General features: G+C 54.4%; 1 protein-coding gene across 2 annotated transcripts in view; it reads right to left on the minus strand.

Annotated features, from left to right (window-relative positions):
- Nucleotides 1–2,508: 2,508 nt before the first annotated feature.
- RAB11FIP3 (RAB11 family interacting protein 3) overlaps nt 2,509–13,928 on the minus strand; it is a 107,286-nt gene continuing 95,866 nt past the window's right edge. For both annotated transcript variants that reach the window (XM_081089538.1, XM_081089537.1), the window contains 8 exons: nt 11,994–12,087; nt 10,818–10,921; nt 7,238–7,378; nt 5,889–5,970; nt 4,936–5,073; nt 4,546–4,701; nt 4,289–4,429; nt 2,509–4,169 (listed from right to left, as the gene is read on the minus strand). In XM_081089538.1, the coding sequence (XP_080945664.1) occupies nt 4,056–4,169; nt 4,289–4,429; nt 4,546–4,701; nt 4,936–5,073; nt 5,889–5,970; nt 7,238–7,378; nt 10,818–10,921; nt 11,994–12,087 (970 nt within the window). In that variant the 3' untranslated portion in view covers nt 2,509–4,055. The remainder of the gene's footprint in view (nt 4,170–4,288; nt 4,430–4,545; nt 4,702–4,935; nt 5,074–5,888; nt 5,971–7,237; nt 7,379–10,817; nt 10,922–11,993; nt 12,088–13,928) is intronic.

Below are 13,928 nucleotides of genomic sequence, written 5' to 3' on the forward strand. Positions count from 1 at the left end.
CAGAACTGACCACTGTGGGGGGGAGAGGGGGGCTTTGTGGCCAGGCACCTCAGGGTTGGAGGTGAGCATCCCCACATGGGAGGGATGCCCTCGGGGCTGGGGGGTGCATGCCTTGACACGTCCCACTGTGGCCCCCTCCAGCACACTCTTTGGGGTTTGCCCAGGGCCCGCCCCTCCTGCCCTGCCCTCAGCCACCTGGAAGAAACTCCAGGTAGCCCTTCCTGGGCCGCAGCCAAACACTGCCCTGTTTCCACTGACAAGGAATTTTCATCCTTTGTTCACCCAAGTATTTCCCATGGGGCTAGACTCCTCTCTGCAGGGCCAGGGCAGGGATTTTAGCATCAGCTGCTGGAGGGCCACCAGGTGTTTAAGAGCGCACATGCACGGGAGGGGCTGGCAGGCCTCAGTGGGGTAAAGAGGAGGAAGCAGCTCCCCACCTCCCTTTCCTGGCTTTGGCCCCCCCTGATGGAGAGGACCCCTCCCCACTTCCAGCTTCTCCTCCTAGGCAGACGTGGGTCCTGCAGGCGCCGGACAGACACAGGGCAGGTGGGAGGCAGGTCATCCAGCGTCAAAGCAGAGGCCCTGGCCGCCTCCTGGGCCAGCAGGCCCCTCTGCAGCAGGCTGGAACAGGCCCTCTAGGACCCCCACTGACACTCTGAACCCGCGGCGGCAGTGCTTTGGCGCCCCCCAGTGACTGAGTGGGCCCAGAAGCCTGGGGTTGAAGCCAACACCCCAGACACAAGGTTGCCCTCTTGGCCAGGATTGGGCCCAATGGGTGGCCTGGTGCCAGTTCTGCCAACGGTCTCTCTGATGGCGGCCTGGGAGCCTTATCTTCTGAGCACCAGGAGCACAGGTGGGGACCAGGCGTGTGCTCCACATTGTCCGGCCCTGCCCTGGATTCCGGGTGGGAGGCTGGCTCCAGGCAGAACCACACCCTCCCAAGCTTCTTCCGTAGTGCCACCCCACAGTGTCTGGGGCTCCACTCTGGGCACCCCTGGAGTCCTGCTACACCCTCACTGATGAGGCCTCTGGCCCTGCCTACTGCTGGGCAGGCTGTATCCACCTGTCACCATCCTCAGGTCGTAAAGCCCATGGAAAGCAGCTGGGGCCAGCAGACCTGAGCTCAACTCCCTTTTGTTGGCTGGGTGGTTGGGACAAGGTCCTCAGCCTCCCTGGGCCTTAGTTTCTCCATTTGTACCTGGCATGCAGGCAGCTCAGTGTAAGGGTGGAGGGGGGATGCAGTTTGGGAGTTTAGCTAACTCCCTTTCAAGTGAGATTTAGTAACCTTCTTGTTGGTGTTCCTGTGACTATGGTGGCAGCTGAGCTCTCCTCCCAGCCTGCCTCCCCTTTGTCCCTCCCAAGCCCAAGCCTGTTGGGGTCTTGGCCTTTTCTGGGCCTTTGATTTGGGTACTGTGCATGGCCTCACCTGGGGTCCTGATTACATGTCCCATGGGACAGCCTGTTCACGAACCCGAGACTTGCAATGCTGCCCACTCAGCCCATCTGGCCCTGGGTGTCATGTTGGCAGCCGGGCTGCACGCAGGGGCCAGGTCCTACCATGATCTCATGGCCCCATGTGGCCCTGCTCCAGGAGTGCCTTTGGACAAGCTCTGCAGGGGGCCCAGCCTGCAGGTGCCATCCTGGGACCTCAGAGGTTTACAGCGAGGCCAGAAAGATCAGGAGGGGCTGGCTTGACTAGGCCGCCTCCTGCTGTCTGAAGTCAGATGACACACGGTTCCCAGGGCCTCAACCACCACCAGGCGGTGCTGAGCCAGGCCCACGGCACGCCACCTCTTGACCCCCACAGGGGAAGGAGCCGACTTCTGTGTGCGCAGCAACAGCTTTAATCTGTGGTGACACTGTCCTAGCTTCGCCCTTCTGCATCCAGGCCCCTCACTCTGCTTGGAAGAGTTTTTTTTTTTTAATAATATATTTTTATTGATTTCAGAGAGAAAGGAAGAGGGAGAGCTAGAAATATCAATGATGAGAGAGCATCATTGATCGGCTGCCTCCTGCACGCCCCCCACTGGGGATCGAGCCCAAAACCCGGGCATGTGCCCTTGACTGGAATGGAACCCGGGACCCTTCAGTCTGCAAGCCGACGCTCTATCCACCGAGCCACACCAGCTAGGGCTGGAAGAGTCTTTTTTTCCCCCAAAAAATATTTTTATTGATTTTAGAGAGGAAGGGAGAGGGATAGATAGAAACATCAATGATAAGAGAGAATCATTGATTGGCCGCCTCCTGCACGCCCCCCATTGGAGGGGATGGAGCCTGCAACCCAGGCATGTGCCCTTGGCTGGAATTGAACCTGGGACCCTTTAGTCCACAGGCCGATGCTCTATCCACTGAGCAAAACCAGCTATGGCTGGAAGAGTCTTTCTTGAGAAGATGAAAGCAGGGTCACTGTGCAAGTCAGTGCCTGGTGTTTGTGTGAAACATCTCTGGGCAATTTGTCTTTAGTTACAGTACTGCTGAGTGATGGACAGAAACAGACCCAAGGCTGTGTCAGCAGGGTGAGGCTGGGCACAGAAAGCAGAGTTCCCATATTTATTATCATACATACATACATATATATATATTTCATGTGTATACACAGATAGTTTTCTCTCTTGGAAGTATTAAAAAAATTGATCAACCTTCAATCTATAAAAAATACCTACTCTACATGATAGAAAAATCTCTCCTCCAAGTTTACACTGATTTACACCCAAGGCTTTCCCCAAAATATACAATACGAGGCAACGTCTTAAGTCTTAGTGTAGAAGGTGGGCCATGTAGAAGATGGAGGGATGCAGGGCAACACACATGCTTACACGCACACACACATGCATACACCTCCCATACGCGGTCACACACAACAGTAGCCAGTTGGTGGTGGGTCCTGGCCCACCCGGGAGTGGAGGCTCCTGGCCAGTGCTCGGGCTAAGGTGGGCGGCAGGCCCAGCATCCCTGTGGGGGTGACACTGCTGCTCCTGGCAGCGCAGGTGCTGGGCAGTGGTAGTGTAGAGCTGGGCAAGGGAACCCCCACGCTGCTGGGAAGGCCTTGTTCTCTGCTCTTGATCTGTGTCCTTGGACAGCCTGCCCTGCTCAGCCTTCTGCAGAATGTACCTGGGGAAGAATGATGACTTCTAATGACTTTGGACTCCTGGAGGAAACATTTGGACTCTGGCCTGGGAAAGTGGGACTTTACCCGAGGCAGCAAGATCTGCACAGAAAATGGGATAATCCAGGAGGCCAGGAAGGCCACGCCCCTGGGAAGGTAGCACCTCACCCTGGCCCTGTCTATACCTCAGGAGTCAGAGGGGTCTGGCAATGTCCACCCCTCCCAGATAGTACATTCCACACCATTAGACTCTGAAGTCCTGATTTCAGAGCAGAGGCCCCAGCTCCCACAGGTTATTGTAGAGAGGGTCCAACTGTGAGAACAGACGCATGGCCGGAAGCCCCTGGGCCTGAAGCTGGACTGAGGGACAGCCTGAGCAGCTCAGGGAGACAGCCTCAGAAAGGCTTGGGGGAAGAGGGATGGGCTACAGCTTCTGGTCAGACCCTGACTCGCACCGGCCTCACTGCCTGTCTCTTTCACATACCACCGCATCTGGGGCCTCTAGATGGTCCAGGTGCGGCCGGGCCTTGAGTGGCACCAGGTCAGGATGCCTGTGCTGACATGCATAGCTGCACCCCAGGTGGGGACCCATTTCCTTCTTTTCCCCCCTGACAGGGCAGGATAACGGGAGGGTCTACTATGTGAGAGGGAGCTTATGGAGAGGCTCATCCCAGCATGAGACACTGTCCTCACATCTCTGAGAGGAGGGGGCAGGGGAAGGCCAGAGCTGAGAGCAGGCCCAATCCCACCTGCATCTGCTGTGGGTTCCAGACCAAGGGCTTCTCTCTCCTTCTCCCTCTTCCACCACCCCATCTTTATGTGCCCCAGCTCAGCTGTGCGCTCTGGGCTCGGTGGCCATGGGACCTGCTATTCTTGGCCCACGTGCGCCGCGGCCATCTCTGTGGTGTTGGTGGAGTCCAGAATCACCCTGGGCTGGGCTTGGCTGCTTCTACTTGACCTCCAGGATGGACGGGTTGGTCTCCATGATGGCCACGATGATCCTGTCAATGTAGTCCTGCAGGCGAAAGTTGATCTCTTCCTGCTTTTGAATCGCTTCCATGAGCTGTGGGAGAAGCAAGAGGTGGGCACTGGGCACAGACTATGGGCACTTTCTTGTTTTCTTTTTCTTTTTGAGACTGTGGGCACTTTAGAGCCCCAAGCCTAGGGGAGTGGATACATTACCTCATCGCGGGAGACCGAGCTGATCTCTGCAGCCAGAGACTCAGAGAAGGAGGTGGAGAAGAGGTTCTTGGCGCCCTGGATGCTCAGGTTTATGATCTGTCCATTGAGCTCATCGTTCTGCTCCTTCAGGTTACGGTTATCCTAGGGTGGGCAGCATGACAGTGTCATTCCTGGGCTGTCACCCTCCAGAGACCCCTCTTCCAATGCGGGTTGCCAGTAAGCTTCTTCCAGGTATAAGGGTGTCTGCCCAGCAGTACCTGCTTCAGCCTGCGGACCTCCTGCTCCAGCTCGCTCTCCCGGGTACGGCTATTGTACTCCTGTAGGCCTACACTGTTGCTCCGGCCCCTCCTCTGCTCCGCCTCCAGCTTGAAGAGCTGTAGGTGCTCCAGCTGCTTCCGCAGGTCCTCAATTAGCTGTGTGGAACCGCAGAGTGAGCAGCCAACCCAGGCCCTGGTTTCAGAACCTCTGCATCGGTCTAAATGCCATTTCTGAGGAGGAGGAGGAGGCCACGCTTCCCAAACACCACCATGCACCCAGCACCTCCCCCACCCGCACCCCCGCTGAGAGCAGCGGGCTCCCAGCTCACTCCAGACGGGCCCTGTGGATTCTGGGACCTCACTAAGTGACAGTCCTGGGCCTGTGTTCACCTCCTGGGTTGCCTCCTTGTCCTTCTGGAATTGGTGTCTCTCATGACTCAGCCTGTCCCCCAGCTTCCTCCTGTTTTCCTGCTCGTCACTGAGCCGCAGTGACAACTCTTCAATCTCATCCAGCAACTTCTGTTTCTCCTGCAAAGTTAAACACTTGCCATGGTCACACTCACCTGCCACCCCATACACATGGCTTTCCTCAGCTGCATGTGTCCCGAGTCTCAGTTCACTGACATCCACAGGGCTGCACCGGAGCCTTCCTGTCAAAGCCCAGGTGCACACACACAGGCATGCGCTCTCAGGGCTGGTGCCTACCCCGAGTGCAGTGCATATGGAAGGTGGGTTCTTGGTGTGGGCACCTCCCCCCAACAGTACTGCTTCTAGGGGAAGGCAAAAGCAGACCCTGCCCCCTGGCCACTCAGCAGGTGGTATTCGACTTGCTCAGGGTTCAGAGCTTCCCAGGAGGCACTTGACAGGAAGTGGAGGATGGGGGAGGAGAAGCCTCTCAGTGAACATCTGCAGAATAGGGCGCGAGGGGTCCAGCTGAAGTCGGCCCCTCAAAGACATCCCTGGGTTCAGACCGTGGGTCAATCGACGCATGAACCTCTGACCCAAGGATCCTGTGTCTGTGGGAAAGCTGAGCAGCCAGGCAGGCTCCAGCATCTTCCAGCAACGGGCAGTGGCCTGAGCTGAGCTTGTTCCCTCACACACAGACCCAGCATCATCAGCCTGCTCTTTGGAGCACCAGTTCCCCAGCCTGTGCGCACCCCTTGGCGGGCCATACCCCTGCACACCCATTAGCTGGCTGCGAGCGCCCTGCTTTGGATAACCCGTCTCAGCACATCCCGGTCCAGGGGGTGTGGGGAAGCATGTAGGCCAGCATGACTGATCTTGGTGACCACACAGTGCGAGGCCTGGCCCTGCCCACTCAGCGCTCCTGGCAGGCAGCTTACCTCCTCCAAGTGTTCGATGTTGGCCTTCAGACAGGGTGTGCAGGACCTCAGCTCACTATTCTCCTCGTCCAGTTGCTGCAGCCTGGGATATAGAATGAGGCTGGGACCCACTCCCTAGGAATTCATCTCCTTGGGGTGAGGGAGGCTGAGTGTCTTGGAAATCTCAATAGGGGCTTCCCAGGCACCCACAGAGGCTACTCCCCAGTGCCGACAGCCCAGCCCTTACACACACAAGTGCTCTGGGCCAAAACTTTTCATGGACTAGGACAGCTGTTAAATACACTCTGGGTGTGGGGATAATTTCAGGTTTATAGAGTAGTTCCAGACACAGTGCAGAGTCCCTGTGGACCCTTTCAGCTTCCTCTTGAAGCATCTGCTCATCACTGCAGCAGGTTCGTCACAGCCCGCCCACCCCCACCCCAGACTCTGGTCACCAAACCATGGATGCAATTCAGCTTTTCCACAAGGGCCCCTCGGGGCTCCCTCCCGGGACCGCACTGCACTTAGTCGTCTCCACTGTCCCCTGCGCGCTGGGCCGTCTCGCAGATTCTCCTGGTCGGTCATTACTCTGACGGTTTTGAGCAGCCTGGTTACGTATTTAGTAGAACGTCCTTCCAATTGGGTCTTTCTTGTGCTTTCTCATGATTAGCTGGGTTATGGTTGGGGAAGAACCCCACAGAAGTGAGGCGCCCCTCCTGTCACATCAGATCAGGATGCCTAAGTCTAAGTGGGTGATGCTGACCTGGGCACCTGGTTAAGGTGTCTGCCAGGGTCTCCTCTGTCAAGTTCTACTTTTCCCGCCTATTCTCCGTATCTGGAAGACGGTCACCGAGTCCAGCCCACGCTCCATGGAAGGGAGGACTCAGCGCCACCCCCGGGAAGAGGGATCTCCATGTATTAGTTGTAATTCCTCTGTGAGGAAGGTGCCATCACATTTAGTTACACTTTGGGTTGTGGGCCAATGCTATCAGTGGTGTGTGTCCCACCTTTGACCTTCAGTTGGCTCATGTAAGGCTTATGCCTCCAGAGAAGCATAAAGGTAATTTTAATTTTGTCAAGTTGCCTTAAAAAAAGATGGATACTTTGACAGAGATAAAATCCAACTAGAGATAGATTTAGAGAAACTGCTATCTATGGAGGGTCATTCTTTGAACTTAGATCTTTTGTGGCCTTCAGTAGAGTTTTACAGTTTTCTTCACATAGATTTTCCAATTTTTCTAGAATAAAATTTGTTCCTAGACACGGTACCTTCCCGGGGTGGGAGGGTGGGGCTGTTGTTCATGAAAGCATCCACTTTTCACTCTCGTTTCTCACTGACTTGGCTGGGGGGTCGCGGCGGCCTTGCCTACCTGGCCTGCAGGCTCTCGATCTCGATGCTCTTCTCTCTCTCCATCTTGCACAAGAGCTCCTTCTGCTTCCGCGCCTCTTCCAGAGCCGTCTCATAGGCCCTCAGCTCCTGCTCCTTCAACTGCTCCTCAAGGGCATTGGCTCTGTGAAGGCCAGGGGAGGAGGTGAGGCTTCCTGCCCTTCGACCAGGGCCAGATGCGCATCGGGACCCGGAGAGGGATAGGAAGGCTGTGAGCTCTAGAGCAAAGGGCAGTCTGAAGCAGGAGGTGCCCCACCTCCAGTCTCTGCTCCCCCTACACTAAGAATGGCATGTGGACCGGAGACACCCTGATGGGCACAAGCCCCTGAGCGCCCCTTGCAATGACACTCCAGGATCTGGTGTACAAACCAGCCCCACCCAGTTCATCAGCAGAGGTAAGGGTTCAATAAGAACACATGAACAAAGGGAATATTCACATGGGGATCATGGCCTTGGCCCTTTCCCAGACCATTATGCCCAACCACAGGAGGCAGGAACTGACCATCCCAAAGAGAAGGGCTCCAGGCCCTGCCCACAGATGGCATGGAGCCCATAAGCTGTCCCTGCACACAGGGCTTCTCATCACTTCTTGGTGCCTCACACCTAAGAGTAAATGGATGGCCAAAGATCACCAGCTACCACAGGAAAGCTTTTAACAGAGTGGCCAAAGCAAACAATAAAAGGACCTCAAAGGAAACGCACACCATGCAGGCAATAGGAGGAAAAGCCTTGTGACTAACAGAGCTAAGATACCACATCCACAAAACAGAGGTGATGTCCCTGAAGGAACAGATGGCAAAAAGTAACTTAGAAATTAAACATATGAGGAACATCGCCCTGGCTGGTTTGGCCCAGTGGATAGAGTGTCGGCCTGCGGACTGAAGGGTCCCGGGTTTGATTCTGGTCAAGGGCACATGCCTGGGTTGTGGGTCCCATCCCCAGTAGGGGACGTGCAGGAGGCAGCCTATCAGTGATTCTCATCATTGATGTTTCTATCTCTCTCCCCTCTTCCTTCCTCTCTCAAATCAATACAAATATATTTTAAAAAATATGAGAAACATTTTAAATTAATAGAAGAGTTGAAGAAGAAAACCAAGGGAATTACATAGAGGGGAAAAAAGAACAGGAAAGTCAAGGATATGGGAGGAAAGGCCTAGAAGGTCTAATATTTGAGGAATAGAAGTTCAGATTGCGGCCGGAGCTCCATGGCGCAATCGGTTAGCGCGCGGTACGTATAAGAAGTTCAGATAGATAAGAAAATGAAAGACACTGGAGAAACTCTAGAAATCTTCCTGGAGCCGAGGGCACACTTTCCAGATTTAAGTTGAAAACCACGTGCCCAGCACAGGTGACAAGAGGAAGCCCTCATGTGCTGAGGATGAGAACAGGGCTACACAGCGGTGCCCGGCATCCCACCCACAGTTCGGGCTGGAGGTAGCAGGGCCATCAAGTTCCCAGGGAACCTACTTCCAAGGAGAATCCCAGCCGCAGCCCCACTGCCAGTGGAGGGTGAAACATAGTCTCAGATATGCAAGGTCTCAAAGAACCCGTTTCTATGCACCCTTTCCCAGGCAGCAATGGGTGATATCTTCACAATATGAAGAAAAATGGGGAATCCAGAAAATAAAGAACCAAATGCAGAGGAAGCATGTGGAATTCCTGGGATGGTGGCAGGAGAGCTGTGCCGCAGGGCTGGTATGGGCTGACAATGTGACACATGGGGACACCAAGAAACTGCAGCAGAAGCATGCTGTTTAGGAGAACTGGGGCCAACACCAGAAGAAACATCCGCAGGAACTGGGGCAGGCCCTCCTGTGAAAACCCCTAGAGGGTCTCGACTGCACAAGAGAACTCGTTTTAACTTCATTAAAGTGATGTAGCCCTGGTTGGTGTGGCTAGGTAGTAAGAGTATTGGTCTGTGCACCAGAGGGTCATGGGTTCAATTCCCAGTCAAGGGCACATACCTGGGTTACAGGTTTGAGCCCTGGGCATGTGGGAGGAAACCAATCAATGTGTCTCTCACATAGATGTTATTCTCTCAATTTCCCCCTTTCCCCCTCCCTTCCACTCTCTAAAAAGCAATGGAACAATATCCTCGGGTGAGGATCAAAAGAAAATAAAGTGATGTGTCAGTAGCATCCAGGATGAAAACATTACGACAGGAACCAAGCCTAACCCTGATGCCTATGGTGCGCATGCCATGGCGGTGTGTGTGGGCCTATGTTCCACGCTGTTAAAAGCCCTGAGTCCACTTGTTCAGGCCATGGGTGCAAAAACAAGGCTTCGAAGACAGGGCTCTTCTTGCCCGCAGTCACAGAGTGTGTGGCAGCCCGCTTGTGTAGATCCCCCACACACCATGCTCCCCGCCTCTCAGGCCCCTCACCAGATGCACTGAGGCAGCACACCTGGCGGCTGATGCTTCTGGGCCAAGCTCCTCATGCTCAACAAGAAGCACGCTGCTGCAAACAGCATGAGGTTACACAGAATGATGAGTTTCAAGACATTGAAACTCACACAGGATTCTATAAAAAGTCTGCACAGCAGGAGTGGGGAAGTAACCCCGCCTCCTCCATGCGCACAGTAGCTCCTCCTCAGTTCACACATCTGTTATTTCTTCACTGTGCTCTCACTATCAGGATCAGACTGCGCATCCCACCATGCACCCAGCGGTTCCTACTCGCTTCTTGTTTCTGTGGCTAAGTATCTGTGAGGACCTGCATGTCCCAAGGACAGGTCACGCTTCCAATGCAAAGGGCTCTGAAGGCACTGGCTCCCTCCCAAAGCCCCCACTTGCTGTCTGTGGCCCTGGCAATCATGTCATCTCCCTGAGCCTTGGTTTCCTCTGTAAAATGGGGACAGTAGTATCTGCCTCGCAGGGATTGTAAAGATGAAACCAGCCAAAACCGGTTTGGCTCAGTGGATAGAGCGTCCGCCTGCAGACTAAAAGGTCCCAGGTTCGATTCCGGTCAAGGGCATGTACCTGGGTTGCGGGCACATCCCCAGTGGGAGTGTGCAGGAGGCAGCTGATCGATGTTTCTCTCTCATCGATGTTTCTAACTCTCTTTCTCTCTCCCTTCCTCTCTGTAAAAAATCAATAAAATATATTAAAAAAAAAAAAGATGAAACCAGATGATGTGAGAGAAGTGGGCAAATCACAGCAACTCTCAAAGCCAAGGAGCCCAAGTCCAGGAACGAAGGCCTGTGGTTAATACTATTTCCCCGGGATGGGCTCTCAGAGTGGGGACACGAGCCAGAGGCCTCACATTAGAACCCCAGTATGCCTCCTCTCGCCTTGTAGCCTCTGCCACCCCTGAGATCAGGCTCCCTCCACCAGGCACTCTGTGCAGGCAGTGTGGGTGCTGGCCTCAACTGCTCCTGAGGGAGGGGTGAGGCGGTGCCCTCTCCACACTCTTTCCTTTGAGGCCCTAAATGGGTTGAAGACAGTACTAAGTTGAAGCCACGCTCAAAAGGCAACCCCGCACCATCCCCTGGGCTGGCTCCCAGCAGCAGGATGGAGGGCAGCTGCAGGTGAGAGCCAACCTCTGCGCAGCAGCCATGCTCACCTGTGCACCAGCTGGAGATTCTCCTGCCTCAGTCGGCTGTGTTGCTCCCCATTGGCAGCGGTGTCCTTCTCCAGCTCTGACACCCGCTTCTCCAAGAAGACAACCTTGGTAGCAAGACAGTGTTCATTTGGCTCCAGTGGGTCTATCTTTTTCATGGAGACTATCCCCATAAAAGAGGTAGTATGGCCCCCACAGGCGTCAATATGGATGGGGAACACGCCATGGCCTCAAAACTACAAGTGCAGATGCCAGCAGGTGGCCTGGAGGTGGCACGACAGTGCCTTTGTGATGAATCTGTGATGGCTTGTGGGGCACCTGCTCTCTGCCAGACCCAGCCCGTGGAGACAGCCCATGGCAGGGGACTCAAGGAAGAGAAAGGCCCTAGGATTTGGTACCTCCCTTCTCAGGGAGCTCACTAACAAGATAGTAGACAGATACCCACATAGGTGATAAACAGAGGGAGACCTGCAAAGTAGATATTGTAGGTGCTGTAGAGAGGAGGTGAGGGGAGACAGGAAGGGTACAGGAAGAGATGAGGGAGTACAGGAGGAGGTGAACAGGGGCGACAGGATGGGGTGAGGGTACAGAATGGGGGGAAGGGTATAGAAGGAGGTGGGGGGGGGCAGGAAGAGGTGAGAGGTGTGTGCTGCCACTTTCCTCTTCCCCTCTTTCTGAAGCTGGTCCCTGTGAAGTAGGGGCTGTTACCATAGATGGCCTGTCCCCACAAAACCCATTTACCAGGCTTCTCTCAGGGAACAGCCCATTCTACACACTGTGTGATGGGGTGAGTGCCCTCCTCCCCCAAACCTCCAGTGCCCCCAAATCCTGCCTCCATGGGCCCTGGTGAGCTGGGTCTGAGTCAGTGCACCCTGAGCTGACACCTACAAACACGGGCTGAGCCACTGGCGCTCACCGTTGTGTTCCCACGGCCGCTGTCCCCTCTGCCTTGTGTGTGAAATGCTGGAGACCGCAGGCCTGGCAGAGGGTCTAATGAATTAGCCCTGTGGAGCTGTCACTACTCCCGACGCGCTCTATCTGCTTGCCAGGATGAGGCCTGGTCCCCAAGTGCACCTCAACAAATACACCCCAGTGTGGGCCCACACCCCGAGCACAAGTCCTGAGACTGGGACCGTGTTGTCCACAGGAGGTCCTCTGGTCCCCCGATCCAGGGCCTACCTTGTCCGCAATGTCTTCTTCCATGCCCTCCAAAGGGTCTGGGGGAGGGTCCTGCAGGGCTTCCATGGTCAGAGCCCCTGACTGCTGCAGGTGCCTGTGGAGGAGAAACAACAGCCCAGTCCAGAGAAGGTCTTTCACCAGAACAAAGAGAGAAAAGAAGACGGGAGAGACCAATCCAAGTTCTTCAAACATGAGCATTTCTAGGTCAGTCTGAAAAGCAAATCCCAGCAGCCTGGGACCCAAGTGTCCACCGAAGGGAGTTCTGGGCAGGACGCTATTACCGAGGGGCTAGAGTAAGCCAGCTGGACTATGTGTCCAAAGAGTCCTCCAGCTGCTCTTTGGAGCCTGATAAGCCCAGCCCTCTCCCACCAGCTGATGGGGCAAGGGTACTTTGTACTTGGGTAATAAAATAAGAGGTGGTTCCTCCCTGAGATACGATATAATCACATCTTCCACTGTGGCCCATGAAATACTAATTCGGGATCATGACTTCTGCACACAACGTCACCTACATGCATCTTGATATCTGATTTTTCAAATGTACTCCCAATAGCAGCAATAGTGAGAGGCTGGGGGGAGGGGGGGCTGTCTTTCTGGGAAAGGCATACAGGCACGATGCCCCCTGCCAGAGCAGCTCCAAGCACTTAGCACCAGTGGGCACACGTCTCCAGCCATGTGGGCCATGCTGGGTGGCGTGCAACCTAGGACATAGGTGAGCACAAGCCCCGGCTGTCCTGTGGAAACCCCTGGGGCTCCACACACTTTAAAGCTCTTTGCTTCAGTCCTCAGCCATTGGCACCTTAGCAGGTACTCAGCAAATACATGTTCACTCACCCTGGAGATAATCTTATTAATTGTAGTGATACTATATCAGCTGTTATTTACCTGGTGCATGTAAAACTCTCAGAGCATTTGGACAGAGTCTGCATATACTGACCCAGGTTCCCAGTTGACAGTCTGATACTCAGAGCTGTGTGACTTTGAAAAAGCTACTCACCCTCTCTGAAACCTATTCTCCTATATAATGGGGATCTGCAGGCTATTATTTAAATTAGGTTTTATATATATATAAACAGCTCCGATAAGGACATAGCACAGGGTAAGGATTCAATAAAATACTATTAAAAGTCACATTGAAATTTTCTACATTATCTTTATAAAAGGTATCACCTTCTATTTCCTTTTTATTGCTGACTTAGATTGTATATTTCTTAAAATTTTTTTGACTCCAGAAATGTTCTAAGGGGAACAAAAAAGAAGGGCATCTTCATCCCTGGGGACCACGAGTCCCTTAAATGTGTCCTTGGTGAGACACAGGAGAACCCCTTGCATTTCATCTGATTCCCCAAAGGGCACTGAACCCTAAGGGCAGGGCCACCATGTTCTTGTCCAATTGATGTTCTCAAACACCAATGACTTTGACCCCAAACACAAGCTCCTGATGCCAATCCTGGGATAGAAAGCTGCCCACCCCAGACCCAGAGACCATGCTGAGGAGGGCTATGGCCTAGGGCCTGTCCCACAAACCCGAGCTCCTACTAGGGGCTCACGGCACTTCTGAACAGCTGAACCTGGGAATGGGCGGTTGTACCCAGTCCCCAAGCACCCAGCATGTGGCTGCCTCAGGGAAAGGCCAAGGTTTCCTGGCGCTGTGGCTGAGGGTCTTGTTTATTTAAACCCACCCCTACTTAGGAGGCCTACCCGGAGAGGGGACTATGGGAAATGCCTGATCATCCCAAAGGGAGGCAGGTAAAGTCCGGCAGGTGCCAAGACACTCCGTGTCAAGACCTGCTTTCTGCTCTGGGCAGTCCCACTGGCGCTCCCTCTGGTCCTGAGGCTGGCTGTGTGCCAGTGCGGTTCTCGCTGGCACACCGACCCCAGAGCCCTTTCCATCCTTGTTAGATACAAGTCAGGTCACAGAGGCCAGAGCTGGTG

The sequence above is a fragment of the Myotis nattereri genome (assembly GCF_964212035.1).
Source record: "Myotis nattereri genome assembly, chromosome: 4".
NCBI classification, from domain to species: domain Eukaryota; kingdom Metazoa; phylum Chordata; class Mammalia; order Chiroptera; family Vespertilionidae; genus Myotis; species Myotis nattereri.